The sequence below is a fragment of the Ambystoma mexicanum genome, chromosome 1q (assembly GCF_040938575.1).
Source record: "Ambystoma mexicanum isolate Mex_15411 chromosome 1q, UKY_AmexF1_1, whole genome shotgun sequence".
In the NCBI taxonomy this organism is placed as follows: Eukaryota; Metazoa; Chordata; class Amphibia; order Caudata; family Ambystomatidae; genus Ambystoma; species Ambystoma mexicanum.
The window spans coordinates 27,933,745-27,951,620 of record NC_090922.1 but is presented as its reverse complement, the minus strand read 5'-3'; the positions used below and the strand labels follow the sequence as shown (position 1 = coordinate 27,951,620).

At 45.7% G+C, this 17,876-nt stretch overlaps 1 protein-coding gene across 1 annotated transcript in view; it reads left to right on the top strand.

Annotated features, from left to right (window-relative positions):
• Positions 1-17,876, top strand: part of LOC138520953 (intelectin-1-like) — a 480,959-nt gene that overhangs the window by 315,664 nt on the left and 147,419 nt on the right. Inside the window, exon 7 of the mRNA XM_069633410.1 lies at positions 12,744-12,850. Within this exon, the coding sequence (XP_069489511.1) occupies positions 12,744-12,850 (107 nt within the window). The remainder of the gene's footprint in view (positions 1-12,743; positions 12,851-17,876) is intronic.

Here is a 17,876-nt window from a genome sequence, read left to right as displayed (position 1 = left end):
AAGCTCACAACCACAGGTCACCCAGGAGTCTCCAATTCAACACACTCAGAAATGCCAGAGGACATCTTGCAACATCAGGTGGATACCGATTTTGAGGTACAGCACCAACAATCAGACTCAAAAAGGTTGGTTATATGGCAGGACGAAATTTCAGCCAAACCATCTATGCCGGGGAGGCATATTCAGCAAGTTGACCCCACAAAAGGGGAAATTCCCCACTGAACCAATCACAACAGAAGGATGTCCCAGGTCCAACCAGGGGACACTCCCACCAACACATACAGTTCCAACAAGGGGATGTAAGGTTGATGCTCGCTAATCCGCAGGCCCTACTGTCTACCCAGGTCCTTTCATCCCTACAAAGGGTCATCACCCAGATAGATGCAGCACTGACAAGACCAGGACCTCCAGCCCTGCCACCCCAACCCTCCCTTCAACAGGAGTCTCCTTCCAGACCCAGGTCGGCATCAAGGGAAAAGGCGGCAAGGTCCACACCTCCCAGGACAAGGTCCACTTCAGGGATAAGATCAATGCACTCCTCCAAAGGACGATCACAGCCACGATCCTCCTTTCCATCACTGCCACACCGGCTCTGAGGCTACAACCAATCCGTAGACACAGAAGCAATTATCTGGTGCCATTTACTTCGTCCAGAAAGAGGCCTCATGCACTGACCCAATCAGTGTTAGAGGAAGGAGAACTAACCGGTATGGATACAGACCAGTCACAGGACACCACATCCTCCTCAACCACACCAAGATGGGATGATACTGGGAAACGGATTCCCCCAGGAAAAGGAATCTGAGAAACCATGTCCCCGCTATGACATCACAGCGTTCCACTCCACAGTCGTGAAGGCATGGAAGGAGTTTGGTCTCCTCCCCTTTCGAGGAAGACAAAGAATGCTTTTTATTCAACCTCATGGGCAAAGGGAGAAAGACAGTGGTTTCCATCCCAATCCTTGACCACGTATGGCAGGAGGGGGTAAAAGCACTGTGGCAACCATTCACAATCCCGGCCATCACAGGCCGCCTAGTTAAAAACTATAACCCTCCGGACAATGCCCCGAAGTGCCTCTCCTCTCAACCATCAACCAAATCAGTGGTTTCGGCAGAGGCAGGCAGAAAAGCAAAGTTGGAAAAGCAAAAATGTGCTGTCCCTCCAAACAATGAGGCTCATAAACAATACACCTTTAGGAAGAAGATACTAGCTGTGGTGCCACAACAGTGAAAGCAGCTAAATTCCTACTCATCATAGCTAGGTACGACAGAGAATGTGGCATAAACTTGCACCAATCCTGGACCACCTCCTAGTGGAAAAGCGTAAGGAGGCAAAGGCAATACTGAAGGAAAGTGAAGACACCTCCAACATAGGGATCACCATGGCAGTAGACCTGCCAGAGACAGGTTTTAGGCAGGTGGAAAATGGAGTAGTTCTAAGAAGGCAGGCTTGGCTCCGCTGTACGGGCTTCCGGCCAGACTTCCAACACAAGGTGGTAGGTATGCCATTCGAGAGGGAGGAGCTATTCTGTCCTAAAATCGACGAGGCCCTCAAGACAGTAAAAACAGACACAGAAACGGTCAGGTCTCTAACATCTCTATAGAACCGATGCAACTTTTGTCAATTAAGGGGAGCATCCGGCAGACGTCAACAGCCTCTTCCTACAAGAGGCGGCAGTTCAATAAGGGCACAGCATATTACTCACAGGGGTACAAAAAGGTGTACTAGGGGTATAAAAAGTCAGACCCAACGCTGCAAGCAACCATCCGTCTCCCAAAGGGGTCGGCGGGGTAAACCTCAACAATGACAGTCATACACACAGCACACTGGGGGAGAGAATCTCCAGGCTTGCCGGGGTATGGGACGCAATAACATCAGACAAGTGGGTGCTCGTTGTGGTCCGCTATGCACCTGTTAGAATTCGAATGGGCCCCCCCTCCCATGCCACCAAACCCCCAACCGCAAGCGCACAAGGACGCCCTACTACTAGACCTCAGAAGGTTAAACTAGTTCATAAAATGGCAGAGGTTTACCATGATCACTCTACAAAAGGTCATAGAAGTTATGCAGCACCACAGCCTCCTTGCATCCCTGGACCTCCAGGATGTGTATTTCCACATACCAATCCATCCGGGGCACCGAAAATTCCTGATTCATCATCTGTAACCAGCATTATCAACTCAGGGTCCAACCATTCGAATTAAAGTCAGCGCCCAGTTACCTTTGGGTTGGGAGCGCTATATAAATAAAAACAAACAAACAAACCATGCACCTTTACAAAGTGCCTTGCACCGGTGGCGGACAGCCTGCTGAAACAAGGTCACCATGTCTACCTTTACTTAGAAGACTGGCTCGTACGTTCATCCTCCAGGACTGAACTCTACGGTCAATAGCGGCAACAGTGGACTGGCTGCAAACACTGGGCTTCTCCATCAATTACAAAAAATCTTCCTTATGGCCGTCCAAGAAGCTCATATTCCTAGGGGCAGAATTCTCCACACACGAGCCAACAGTGCACCCATCTAACGACAGGATAAACGCCCTCAACACTTGGCTACAATACTTTATACCAAAGCAAGATAAAAAATGGTGCAACAATGAATCAATGGAACTACTCGGAACAATAGCATTGTGCATCCCACTAATGCCACACTGCAGGCTACACATGAGGTCACTGCAGGAGTTCCTGTCGGCCATCTGGTCGCAAACCAATGGGTCATGGGGAGACAAGGTTCAGATCCCTTCCAGAATCCACTCGCAGCTTCAGTGGTGGGCAACCAAACCCAATGTCCACAAAGGAAAGACGTTCCAAGACCCTACACCCACCAAGACGCTGGTGACGGATGCCTCCCTACAATGGTGGTGTTAAGGGTCACGCTGCTCCTGGCGCAGGACTGGAAATAACCAACCACCCCCACAATGGTCTAGATGCCTGCAAGTCAGTGCTTACACAGGCTTTCACGACCAGAGCAGAGAAAGAGGGTTAGGGTCTCGTTGGTTGGATAGGAAGGGGAAGTTAGGATAACCGGGAAAAGGGTTAGGTAGAGGTTATGGACAGGACTGGGGAGATTGGGGAGGATTTTGATTGCTGCACACGTTTTATCTTCTGTTCCACAAGGCAGCTTCCATGAAGCCTCTAGGCTGACTCACAACGTTACAACTTTATGTCCCAAGACAGTTCTAACAACTGTGTTAAAATTCACATAACACTGGGCATCAAATACAGGCTGTCAGTTAGCGAGTCACTGACACTGAATATCTACACATGCACACTTAGCTTTCTGCTGTCCAAGTCCGGTAACAGGGTCCTTAGCGTCACCAGTCGGAGCTGTCAGTCTCAGGCGGCGTCTTTGAGGTAGTCCAGGCAGGGTTCATGCTACAAGGAAAGAACACATTGTTATTGCCTGTATTGTAGATTCATACGGTCATCCTCTCTCCACACTACACGCGTGCATCCACACACACTTCCAATGGCGTGCGGCACCGCACGTGGTCCCCGCACACTGTCCTCATTAGATGACCCCCCAAAAGCTAGCTGTTCTATCATGCCAGCACGAGCGTCGCCGTGCGTGGCTTGCAGCTCCTAAGTTTGCACTTCGTTCTGCGGTGTCGGAGATATGTTTCTCCGTGACCCATGGCATGCGCCTTTACACGTGTTCTCGGAAATATTCCACGTTGGAACCTGTGTCCTCGTCGAGCGAGAATATAAGTAAAAAAAGTAAAGGGAGTTGCTTCAGATGCGGCTATTTATCTCTTTTTGCAGACGCAGGGGCGATTGGTATGGGCAGGGTGAAGGTGCCCCCTTCACTTCCCCAACTCCCTCTGCAACGCTTCCCACGTCTTTAGTTTTAGCCTCCCCGCTCCCTCTGCAGCGCCTCCCTGACTTATCTTTCAATAGGCGAGGGGCCGGATCCGTGATCTGGTGGGGCAGGGCCCCTCGTGTGAAGTCCGCGCCTGAGCTGCTCTGCACACGTCCTCCTCCGCTGAGTTCTCGAGCACAAGCCCCGTGCTTGGTAGCTCACGCATGCGCGATGACTCGCGTCACACCCAATCTGCTTCCTGATTGGCCGCCCATGCCCAAAGCATGCTCGGCAATGTCGTTTTTTAGTGCTTGCTGCCTGCAGAGAGGACAAAGCAGCCTCCTGTAAGGCAGCATACTCCTCTTTGCAATTTTCAAGGGTGTAACAATGTTTTTAAAGGGAACACAACATACAGTACCCACACACCCACCTGTCATGGCATTGTTTGTGTGTTTTCTCCGCAAGTTTTGCCTTTTCTTTGGTCTGCCCTGACAGGTGGGGAGCTCACTTAGACCAACTACACATCAAGGGCTATGGACGCCCCAGGAGACATCCCTGAACATAAATGTACTTGAACTGAAAGCGGTTCAGTGGGCACTCAAGTTCTTCCTCTCGGTACTACAAAATCAAATGGTGAAGGTCCTCACAGACAATACCACCACAATGTATATTACCTGTGAAAGCAGGGGGGTACCAGGTCTAAGATACTGTCCAGGGAGGCACAGCTCACATGGCACTGGGCCATAGCCCAACATATTAGCATGAAAGCATTGCACCTTCAAGGTATCTACAACCAAACAGCGGACAGCCTCAGCAGGTAGCTCTCCCAAAACCACGAATGGGAGCTCAATCAAACATCACTTAAGTTGCTTTTTCGCTGCTGGAGCCAGGAATAGATCTATTCGCCATGGCTTAGAACAAGAAATGTGTTCAGGTATGCCAGCAGGTGTTACGCTCACCTGGTGATGCAGAATTGGCTGCCCCGACCCGAGATGAGGTGAGTACCCCCTGTGGTAATCAGGTAAGTCTTTGGGGGTAGGTTGTATTGTCCTTGTTTTTTCCCCTTAGGGGCCGGGGTGCGGCGGTGATACAGGATTGACTGCGCCGACCCGAGATGAGGTGAGTACCCCCCTGTGGTAATCAGGTAAGTCTTTGGGGGTGGTTTGTATTGCCCTTGCTCACCTATTTGTTCTTGTCGTCCCCAGGTGTTAAAGAATGGCCTGGAGATGCTGGGTTCCCGATGGAGTAAAGGAATGCAGCCCCGGATGGTGAGTTCAGCGCGGCGTTGCGAGGTGCGTGGCAACGCACCTGTGAAGGCTTCTCTCTTCCAGATCGACGATGTGCCGGATCAAGAATTCAGGTAAGGGTTTTGTTCTGATCTCTTCTCCTTCTCCTTTCTTGTTCCAGGTGTTCCAGGGCTGAAGCAGGCGTGGCTAAAGACTGGAGCTGCTGAAGACACGGTGAGCGTTACGCTGCAGCACGCAGAATAACGCGAAGCACGTGTGGTTGTCCGGGTGTGGCTTAAATAGCCTTGGAAGAAGTCCCATGTAAGTATTCTTCCACTGCCCCACCCGAGAGGAAAGGAGTCCCGGAGGTAAAATAGTCCCTCTAAGCCTCATTTGGCTTGTGGCTTCGTGCAGCATGGTCTGCATCAGGTAGGTATGCAGCATGGTCTGCATCAGGTACGTTTTCTGTAATGAGCCTGGCGCCCATGGCGCCAGGACTGCCTTTATTCTTATGAGCCTGGCGCCATAGGCGCCAGGACTGTAGCCAAATAGCCCCTAACTGGGGATTTTGGGCATGCTTCAAGTGGCATGATGCCTGCTTCCGGGGTGGCTGGGCCTGGTCTGGCTTTCCGGGGGCAGGCATCGTGACAGCAGGACACTGCAGGAGGGATCCATGGGAAACTTGTTTACTTTTCAATGGGACGGCATCTTCGCATACGCGTTCCCTCCGTTCCCGATCACGCAGAACGCTGATGACAATCAAGAGATACACCTGCAAGGTGATTCTCATCACTCCATACTGGCCTTGCCAGACCTGGTTCTCTGAGGTAATCCAATTGGCTGTGGATAATCCTGTCCGACTCGGCACTCAATTAGACCTGATAACACAGGGAAAGGGGAAGATCCTACACCACAACCCGCAATCGCTACGCCTCTCAGCGTGGCTCCTGACATCACAGAGTTCAGAGGCCTTAAAATTCCCCAGGACTGTAGAGGGGTGTTGGAGGCAGCTAGGGCGCCCTCTACCAATAAGTCATACCGCCTATAGTGGATGCATTTCTGCAACTGGTGCAAAGCACAGGACCAACACCACCAAGGTATCCTGAACCCATTTCGGATAACGCCATAGCAAGTCTTCCCATATCTGCTAGGCCTAGCCAAACAGGGCCTATCTCACAACTCCATTAAGGTGCACTTGGCTGCCATCTCAAGATACACCAGAAAGGACAAGGGCATGTCCCTTTGTTGGAAAATGCTCATAAAACATTTCCTCAAGAGCCTCTTCAGAAATGTCCTGCCACTAAAATGGCTCTCGCCAGAGCGGAGCCCCAACACCGTTCTCTCAGGGTTAATGTGAAAACCATTTGATCCTCTTGCCTCGGCACCATTACGTTTCCTGTCATGGAAAGTTGCATTCCTAGTGGCTATTACGTCTGCAAGGATAGTGTCCAAACTACAGGCCCTCGCTATCAACCACCCATAATTGAGGTTCTAAAGAGAAATCCTGACCAACTCCTTGACCAACCCGCAGTTCACCCCCAAGGTCCGCTCGGAATTCAATAAAAATTAGGTCAAATCCCTGCCAGCATTCTTCAACAAGTCTTATCACCGGTGGTGTTGGCGCTACACTTGTTCGATCTTAAGTACTATATAGACAGAACGTAGTCGTTCAGGCATTCAACGCAACTGTTTGTGATATATGGGCAGGCAAGGAAATACAACGCTATCTCCAATCAAAGCATAGCAAGATGGATATCGTCGGCCATTGTTTTCTGCCACAAATCTGTAGGGAAGCACCTCCAGGCCCCCCTCATGCACACTAAACAAGAGCAACAGCGGCCTCTGCGGCATGCTGGTCAGGTGTATCGATTGCTGATATATGCCAAGCAGCCACCTGGGCCATGCCGAATACATTCACAAGGCACTATTGCCTGGAGAAACAACATGTGCGAACAGGAAGGGTAGTCCTACAACACCTGTTCCAGTAAGCTATGATCCTCGGATAAGTGGTAAGGTTGGGTGCAAAAGGTTCTATTCCCAGCAAACACCTCCTATACCTGTGTACTGCTACGTAATCTATTCACAGCGTGTGAATCTATGAAAGATCCAGTTCTGGAGTAGTAGTTTCTTACCTGTAACTTCTGTTCTCCAGCATTGGTATCTTTTATAGATTCACATGCACCCTCCTTCCACCCCATCGGAGAGAAAATCCCTCGCCCACCAGTGACTTCCGGTTACACAGGGTTAGAATGTGAAGGGAAGAGGAGGGTCTAGTCTACAGTTACCCAAGGTCCTATTGGCTGGGACCAAAAGCACCCATAACAAGAGTGTTAGGCTATACAATTTAGTTCTTCTTGCCTAGGGCAGGGGGAATCAAAAATTAACTGAGGATTCCCAGCCTGACGACGGGGAATATTCACAGCATGTGAATCTATGAAAGATACCAATGCTGGAGAACAGGAGTTACAGGTAAGAAACTATTTGTTTGTCCACTCCCTTCCACTCCACCATATAAATGTTCCAGCATCTGCACCAGCATGGATTTTCATGCCGGTGGAAATGCTGAAGATCCCTATGTTTTCCGCCTGTTTTGTGCATCAGCATAAAACTGGTGGACCCGCGTAGGGATCCATTGTACACTATCCCTGACATGATCGCGTGTTGAGTAGGGTTTCATTTCACTTGGAAACATTGCTTAACATGCACGCATGGTAAGTAGTGTCCCCAGTTGAAGTTAAAGCAGTCATCACGCATTTCAATTAATCAGTCACTGAATTCAAAACAACAACCCTAAAGCATTACACATGTAGGACATTCCTCAGGGGTATAAATGGTGGCTTCTCCATAACATTGAAAAGAGTAATCCTATGGGGAACTCATAGACAAGGGCTCCCCAAGGCCTTAAATGGTCCAAAACGTTCTTCTATTAGGCCAAATGAGAAGTGAAGTGATATAACCCATCCATGAATTCTACAAGACAAATCAAAAGCAAATTAAAAAATGCTATGTATAACTCTCATAGGTCATTGTAATTCAATAACCCTTCAAAACAATACATGTATGATTCAGCCTCACAAACAACCTAAATACCTGGTAATTATCCAATGGTGTAGGTCTGGCACATAAATTCAGTGTATTCACTTCAGTTGTGCCAATAATCAAGCAACCATATCAATAAACAACATCCAACTCTAGCAAGGTAATAGAAATTTCACTTATTCCTTCAAATCCGCAGATATCCCAAAGTAACAGAACTCACACACTACCCTTACCCCTCAAGATCAGTGCCATCAGAGGGCCCCTTGTGGGCAACACTGCAGCTGTTTAGGAAACGTCCTAAAGCACGTTTTTTTAATGTCCAAACTGAACAATAAACAACACACAATAAACTTCCTTAAATGACTTCTCCTGTTACTATGATACAGTGACTGCACGTAGGTCCCCTTTCCTTCTCCACTCTTCTATGTCTGCCTGTTTGTTTGTTATATAAGCGCCCTGAGACCTTTGGCTTAGTGTGTGCTATATATGAATGAATTTAGTTAGTAAGTTGTAAACCATTAACCGGTTGCAGGGGCCTCTAAATGAATTATACATGGACAGAAAGGTGTGACTGTATATATCGCATGCAATTCCATAGACGGCTGTAACACCCACAGTAAATTATACCTCAAGTCCGTATCCACTGCACATGAAATATGATCACTTATAGCCGCACATAGCAGCTAAACAAAAAATGATACATGAATGCTAATGGCAGACTCGTAACTGGGAGACCAATGCATACCATACTGCGCAATCATATAAAGTGAAAGCAACCCTTTAATAGGAACATATACGGTCTGGGAACCCCAACGTTACTCCTCAGAAAATAGACAGCAGCGTGGCTGCATGTTCAAAAAGGGCCGCTGACCAGTACTGGAAATAGCGTCCTGTACCAGCTGCTGGCGTTCAAAATCACGTGACGTCAACATGTTGATGTGCAGCATCGTGCAACAACTAGATCGCAGCATTACTGTAAAGTCTGAATACATATAGTCAAATGCACAAGAACGTCCATGCGAATCTAAAGGTCATAAATACCAATTAGTATGGAAGAAATTGCCCACAAGCGCAACTCCAGAGAGCAATAAACGCCATCATTGTAATCAGAGCACATCATCATAGCTGCCAGTTCAGTAAAAGGTAAAACAACCCAAACATGGAGAAATGGTTTAACAAACAGAAATAGTAGGTATAAGTAGATATGGATGGAACCCTATATATGTCTATTTCCTGCAACAACCATCACAATACAACTGCAGGTCCCAATGATTTTCCATAATCCAAGCATGGTAAATGCCACCCTACCTAAAGGCAACAGCATTACATTATCTCACCTTATGCCACCCCACAATGTCCTTCAACCACAAAATATGGCTCTTGGTTGGAAAAATGTATTTCTGTTGCAATCTAAGCAGTATGAGTATTCCTTTGACTTTCATCAGTATCACTCTTATTTAGTTCTACAAAGCTATGCCCCATCCTCAGATGGTTCTACCATGGAAGCATTTTCGATGTTATTCCTCATACTACTGCGAATGTCAATGATATGAGACTTGACACGATTAGTCGTATTGCACAAGTGCACTGTGATCCCCCCACCTCTTTTGCCTTCTCGATTGACCTGGATGATTTTAAAGTTGTTTGAGAAGAGTGTGTGTCCTACCACCTCCTAATCATCTGATTGCCATTTTGTCCAGGATTGATAGAATGTTGTTAGTTTAGGATTGTGTGGATTACTGATCTGTACTTACACATAAAACAAACATTTATCAGGTTGCAATGTTTCTTAGATTCTGAGTCCTTCTTTGATGCTGCTTATAAAGCCCTATGTTGCTCGTGCCTCTGGGGTTTGTCGTATCCTCGTTGTTAGTATTAGTTGGGAAGGGAATGTGGGTGAGCTGCCATTATCAGATGTTCACCCCAGGTTCTTTTAATTGAAAATTCGCTTTTAATTGAAGCTTGTGGGTATGAATACAGAGATCGGATCTTTAAAACATCCGTGGCAAAGACACTGGGCCTGGGTTCCTCTGAGAGAATGTCTTATGTAGTCTATATATGTGTGTATCGGTGGAGGTCTGATGGATGTGTGGTTTACAATGTGTTTTTGTATTTAATAGTTTGAGTTGTGCGTGTATGAATTGTCTATTTGATATTAATATCAAGAAATTAGCAATATACAGAAATGTGCACGAAATATAGCAACGATAATATTCAATATTCAAATGAAGATTGGCCTTACAATAGAATTGAAAGGGGAAAATCGGATAATTGAACATGGTAAATGTCACATGGGTCTGTCCCTGTGGGAATAAGTAATTTGCTCCAACTGATAGTACTGATTTTCGAAGAATTTCTAAGTGGGACAAGACGTGGCATATATTAGAAATATAAAAGCTTGGTACTTAAATTGCAGACATGCTGCAGGATGGGCCAATTATTAGTTAAATGTCTTTATCACTTTTTATGCATTGAGAGGTTCCTAGTTGCCAGCTTTGCTACACCAGGGAACACACATAAGAAGTAACGTGGGGATGTCAGTACAGAAGCTCCCAATGCAGTACATGAACACCTTGATCATGGAATGGCGACCCGACCCTGTGGCCTAGGAGGGTGAGAAAGATTAGGCAGGGGCCTCTGCGCGAGCTCAGGCTATCCCACAGCCTTAGGTGTTTAATTCAGGCAACGTAGGGTCCTGAGGGTTCCTAAAGGCTGACAGAAGGAGCCAAAGAGAAGGACTCTTGATGTCTGAACACCTTTCCTTTTCAGCCCTTTTGGACTGGAGACAGAGACCCAAGATAACCTTAATAACTCCCTGTTGTGGGTTTCTAAAAGCAATCCTTAAAAAGGGAGGGTTTGTGTAAAGAACTGGGGAAAATCCAGCATCTCACCTGAGTGAGTTTTTTGGAGAGAAGGAGGTATGCCGCTATCAAAATGTAGGTAGCGTTGAATGCTTCCGAATCCTACCCCTTTCAGGAGCACTAGACAGAGCATTGCAGCACTGCACGGCATGTCTAGCACTGAAGAGGTTGAGGTTTTACCAAACATTCACCACGGGAAAATGGTAGACTGGGGGTGTCCCAGGGCCAGAGGCAAAGGCAGATGTTTGCAGCATATGCATCTCCAGATATTTTGGACTTCATCTGCCAAGACCCCCACCGTTGAACATGCTGGTAGGAATTCTAGTCCAAATCATCTGGAGGTTAAGACTGCGGCCTTATAGGGAAAGACATGAAGTCCTACACTGAGTGTTTGGCACTGACTACGCAACTGTAATGCCTCTCTAGGAATGCTCCTAGTATGATCAGAAACATCCTTTTTATAGTGGCCATTGGTGTTTGAGTGTGGGCATGTTCCTTTGTCACAGTATGTATGTACTGCAAGAGGTTTGTGTGTCTGTGAGTGCATGTGTGAAAGAGTGCAGTCTGTGAGTGTGTGTAAGTGAGTGTGTGTGTGTGTGTGTGTGTGTGTGTGTGTGTGTATATGCTGATATATATTGGTAAAATCAGCTACATGAAAGGTTTTTGCAGTGACAATGATGACATCTGCTATATGCATCAGTATATGAATCAGTGTCATGAAAGCATTTTAAAGCGTTATTGAGGACATATATTTCGGACACATTAACACAAGTAATTTGTAGTGGCAATGATGACATATATTGTGGGTACAGGCATCGCAAACGTATACTATACCGTGCCAGTCGTAGCTGAAATTGGGGGCATAAGCATTTTGAAAATGGGTTGTAAAATTCACCTGTGTACTGTTGGTGACTTGTGTTCTACTGGATTTTTTCTAATGTGTTACGTCACATGGCTGATTGTAAATTGTACGGCATTTTTCCCCACTTCAGCAAAAAATCTGCTGTGAAACTGCAACATTTCAATCAACATTTAAAAAGCATTTGCAGACGGAGACAATACCCCTTGGTTGGTTTTAGCACACGTGCAACGCTCAGTCCCCCATCCAAATGTGTGTGGAATGTTTATGCTACTCCACTGTCAATTTCACCAGCTGCCACTGCCTCGGGGACCCCGTAGGGAACTTCTGACGCACTGTGCGAAACATAAAGCATTGGGTACATTCCTTAACTTCCCATAAAACAGTCTCTAAACCAATCACTTTATAGCCAATATTGTTGGGGAAAATGTGCAGAGATAACTCCACACTTTTCCTGCCTCTTCACCCTGTTTACTTTGCTCCTTATTGCCCCACTTTCCCTCCCTAACACCTTTCTTCTCTCATCACCACTCCTCTTCTCTTCTATCCGTCCTTCCCGTGATCCTCACGTACCTTGCATCCAAACCAAAACTATTGTCTTTGGCAATGCTTGTATTACATTCTCATCGGTGTGAATTTTACCACTTGTGAATTTTACCACTGTTTTTAATGTTTTGTCACATTTGGATTGTGTTTTCCAGTGAATTGTTTACATCATCTTTATTGCACCTGGGATAAGTGAAATACCATTGATTTGATAAAAAATGTAAATATGTTTTTTCTTTACAAGAAGTGGGTGTTCTTTATCAGACTGAGGATTCATAGACCCCTAAAAATAAATAAAGGAGTTGTGATAGTAAGTTGTTTAGTTTATTCGCTTAAGAAAATCAACAGGGATACACAGATTTTGTTTAACATTTCAATAGTGATACTGTACTTTTTTCCCTCCCTCTTTTAGACGGGTATGTAGGTGGGTTCATTCAGTTTCGGCCGATAAACGAAGAGAAAGCTGCTCTTGCCATATGTTCTGGGCTGAAGCCTGTTACTTCCTGCGGCACCGAACACGTAAGTTGTACAATTCTGTGTAAAACATGCAAGTTACGCATTTTTGAACATGACAAAAGCAACAGCAGGACCAGAAGCCCTTTTGCATACATTGGTGGAAAGTTTTTCATGCTGGTGAATGGTTTATTTCCACAGGTATCCAAAGGACAATGTTTATTAGACAAAAGAGTATAAAATAGTAAAACTGCTGTGGCATACATTGGCTGATGGCATCATAAAAGTCACTGTGCAAGACATTTTCAAGACAATGGGCCTCATTATGAGTGTTGCGGTAAGGCAACAAAGGCACTGGTAATGCTACCGGCGCCGTTGTTACCTCGCCGCAAAATTCCGAGTTTGCTCGCAGGTGCCGCTCTGGACACCTGGTCAGACCAGACGTCCAGAGCGGCACCCGCTAGCAGAACAGGATGCTAACAACGGTCCCGTTAGTAACGGGACTGTTGTTAGCATCCTCTCCAATCCCATTGAGCCCTATGGGGGCTTAAATGGGAATGGGGACGCACCGGGTCCGGGTGCCGCAAAAGGGAATTACCGGGCCCCCCAAGGTCGGAATGGCCCGGTAAGTCCACTTTTGCGGGATCTGGACCCAGGTTTTCAAGGGCATGGCTACTCCAAACTCGTAATGAGGCCCAATTAATGAGTACATTCATTTAAGTATAGAGCTTTAATGAATTAACCGAGAATTGGTGCCCGCTTCATTATGACAATAATGTTGAAGTCGTGAAATTCTTACAGCCTTCATCTATATCATTCTGCCTAATTTACATTTATCTACATTGAATCTAAATGCTCTAAAATCATAAGAACTCTCAATCCAAGGAACACAACTCTGTATTGTTGCTCAGTGTAAAAGATTGATTGTAGCAGAACAGCTATGCTATGTGTCGTAATATCATAAGAGGTCATACAGTTTCGATGGTTGGCAATATTTATATTCTGGAAAATCCCATTCTTTCTTCTTTCCAATATGGGGTTTGAATGTCCATGAGAAGAATTCCAAGATTTGGAGAAATAGAACTAGTATGAACAAAAAATGCTTCTCCTTTGCTTCCTGGCGTGAATTACAGTGGGCCTCATTACGAGTGCGGCGGTAGCCATGCCGGTAAAACCGGACTTGTGGGGATTTACCAGCTCTGTACTTGCCGTAATTACCGGGGCATTACAGCCATCCTGTAAATCCGGAGCCAGCATTCTGTAAATCCCCATTCCCTTGGAATCCCATAGGACTCCATGGGAATGTGCAAGTGGAAACACCGGCACCACATGGTGCCGGTAGATCCCGCGTCTGTCTGCGGCTGGTGGCGTTACGCCCACCAGGTCCGACCTGGCGGGTGTCACACCACACGGCCACACAACCTGTAGTTAGCCGGTCCGGAAAATGGTGCCGGTACGGACCGGCTAACATGTAATGAAGCCCAGTGTCTCTGCTTTGTGTTTGAATACCGCTACTGTCTTCCTGGCCCAATACTCTCGTCCAGTGCAGACCTGGAGCTATTGGGCCATTGTTTTGCCATCTTTTGCTTCATCTCTTTTGATAAAAATTTGTAATTTACACCTAGAACCCACTTTATCTTTATTTTATTTTGCTACTCTGCAGTCATTAAGCTCTTTTAAATACATTTCTTACTGATCCAATGGTCAGAATTGACACCTAGTTTTATTTTCTTTTATATTCAATCTACTTCATAATATATGTCATTGTAGCATCAAACATTTGTTCGGTTCTTTTAGTGATCCCTGCCTACTCCTAAGTAATGTATTGCCAATGCTATGATCAGTGTTATTTTGATTGCTATAATTATTTTCCGCCTCCCTTGCACTTCCTTGTTTTTCTATCATTTCTTGTAATGCTGAAGACACCCTGTCCACTCAAACTATAAATTATAACATTCATCGATCAGACCAACCCCCACATCCCTCACTTAATTTGCCTCTGTTGTTTCCACTCCTTTGCAAACATTGAAGTGCATTTCTTGAAAAACATTCAGTGTCTGACTTGTCTGTGTCTGCTGGTCCACATGCAGAGTATACATCTGAATATAAATCCCACAATGTGGTCTATTTCCAATCCTGTATCAGTTCAATGTCTGCTGACATCTTGTCTCTATCCCATAGTGCTTTTGTGTTCGCTCTTCAGCCAACCCTTTGTACTCTTCCCCGATTGAGTGCTTCTGATGCCCCTCTATGTGCACATCTGCACAGACCCACTAATGGCATATCTAGCTGTTTTTGCATCCATCTGTCTGTCTGAAGTGAGGTTCACCCTGTCCTGAGTTATCCCCATACTACCTCTGTCAAATTCATTCCTCCAATCCCGACCCCTAATATGTTTAACCTCTTCACTTTTTCCTTACCTAAACACTTAAGCAATCTCTTCATTCTCTCTTCTAAACAGAACCAATTTTGATCAAACCCCTTCTGCAGAATTCCATCTTCGTTCTTTCAAAACATCTTAAAGTTCTGGTTCGCCCACAGCTGTCCCCGTCAGTCAAATGCCACCATTTTCTATTTCCACTGCTGTCTTGATTTGGCTCTGTTCACTCAAAGCCACATGCCAATAGCCTATTTACTATTTAACTTTGCATGTCTCTTAGCCCCACCTTAATCTTCCTAACATCAATATTTTATAGGTCATTGCCGTAATCCTGTTCTACATTTACCTATTGCCCTAAATGGACGCCCTGTGATATAATTTGAGTCTATTATATATGTTTAACTCATCTTTTATTTTTTCACCAAGATCTTTTTCCCTTACCTGCTACAACATACTCTTTCACAATCACAGAAACACCCTTCCACAGATAGGACCTTTACTCAGTCTCTTAGTTAGTCTTGTGCATTCGCATCCCCTCAAATTTTATTCTACCAAATGCTCTTCACCCTTCCAGCCAATTTGATTGCTGATGGTTTATTCTTGAACAACACTTTTCTTTTGACACTTCATCTCCACTTTGCTTATTTTAATCTCTCTTCATTTTAAATCCTCTATTCTGTGGATTGCGTTTAAATGTAATCCAGGACCAATTTCGGTAGAGCTGTATGCTTTTATCTCTCTTAATTCTCTCACACAAGCACTTTGAACACTACTAGCCCAATCACACGTCTTCAAAATACCACCCATTTACAGATGAACCCTGCCACTTTCATTAAAAAGATGAATTATTTAAGATTCTGTCAATGTCATGATTGTGCTCCAGGACACTGAGACCAAACTAGGCGGTAAAGTTCTCACCAATAGACTAAATACAATGATCAATTGCATTGCCTCCTCTGAACAACAAGACTTCCTCTCATATAGAAGGGCCATAATAGACACTAACCTGTCAATCATGCCAGAAGACATTTTTCTTTTAGCTGTGATTTGGTGGGAAGCTGAGTACGCCAGATTAGTTGGTTGTTGCCCTGGCTATTGATGTCTAAATTTGGCTTTCCATATCAATTAAATAGCTAGGCTCAGTCAGTTTATTACAACTCATGGACGATTGACAGAGTTAGCTTTTTGTGCCTTTGCTCGCAGGTAGTACCTGAGAGGGGCACCATCATTATAAGAGATTGAAATTCACTGCTAGCTGGTGAACATTTTTAGTGTAGGGGCACTAATATTTCCCTACAGTTAGTGACTACAATTGAGTGTAAAGAGAGAGGCCCGAAAAATGTGGGGGATTTAGGGTGTTCTTCCATTTTGAATCTTTTAAAATACTGGGTTAAAATCGTGCAGTTAACAGTACCATGTTTAAGAAAAATGGCATAAAAAGGCACAATACATATAGGTATTTCCACAGTAAAAACACCTTCCTGATGCTGCAGGTATTACCACTGTGAAAAACCTGAATGTGTTTCACAACTCAGTCCCCGGGGATCCCTTATACAGGTGGCCAGGGAAGGGCCATCGCTATTGGATCCCAACCCTGGGGGTGGACAAGCGAGGGAGGATCACCTGGGTAGGGGATCCTTGGGAAGTGGGGAGGAGAAACGGAATGTGAGGCATGGTATCCCCCATTTCCTGACGGTTATTTACCCCATATTCCATAAGGTTATTTACCTTATGGGATACTACAACTCCCATAAGTCCCTTCCTTTCCTTATCAGCCCAACTACTGAGATGAAGAAGAGGAAGACTGAGACAAGGAAGATTACCACTAGTTACATGTACTGGCCTTGTCCCGCTAATAAGGCCAGGTAAGGTCAGGCACTCAGTCACAATCATGCACACCTGAAAATCATGAACTGTTTTCCAAACTATAAAAGGTGGACCACAGAAAGATACGCAGAGTGAGACAAGGGCCAAGAAGGAAGGCAAGCTGGATGGTGAGACACGAGGAGAAGCTGAGAGAGAGCTTCTGAGAACCATGCCAGGGAGAACGGGATGCTGAGATGCTGACAGGCAGCTGAAAGCATGGCGAGGGAGCCGTGTCTCCAACAAGCCGGGAGAGTTCAGAGAAGGGAGCCTAGTGACTGGCTAATCTCTTTCCTCCATTTGCCAGCAGACTGCTTGTTTCCTCCCTGGGGCCGTGCGGCTTCCCAGGAGTGTCTGAGGGGCAGGTGGGCAGGACCCTGACCTTGACGAGCTTAAAACAGTAGGACACGCAAAAGCAATCAAAGCCAGAGAGTTCAAACAAAGGGAGAGCCCGGTTTGTGATACGTGCGATTGTGGAAAGCTACAGTGTTATACGCAAGGCTAAGCGTTGAAGGATAAAGCTATTAAACTGAAAGCTTAAATGTATTTAGCCGGCAAGGGAGCTGATGAGAAACAAAGTAACAGAGCGGTGCCATATGACAAGGCATGTTGGTAAACGCTTCTTGAAAGATAACAGAACAGTGAATGATGAAAGCAAAATGTGTTAAGCCACTGGAGGAAAGGGCACGAGGGAAAGAGAGCTTGCAGAGATCCTGAAAGGCTAATGTGAAGGTGAATGGATATTTTTCTGAAATGAGGAAGAGAGTAGCCTTGGGCCCATTTTGCGAAACCAAGTGCAAGAGGCACGGACATTGAGAAACCAACCCTACTGTCAGAGTGGTCATGCGT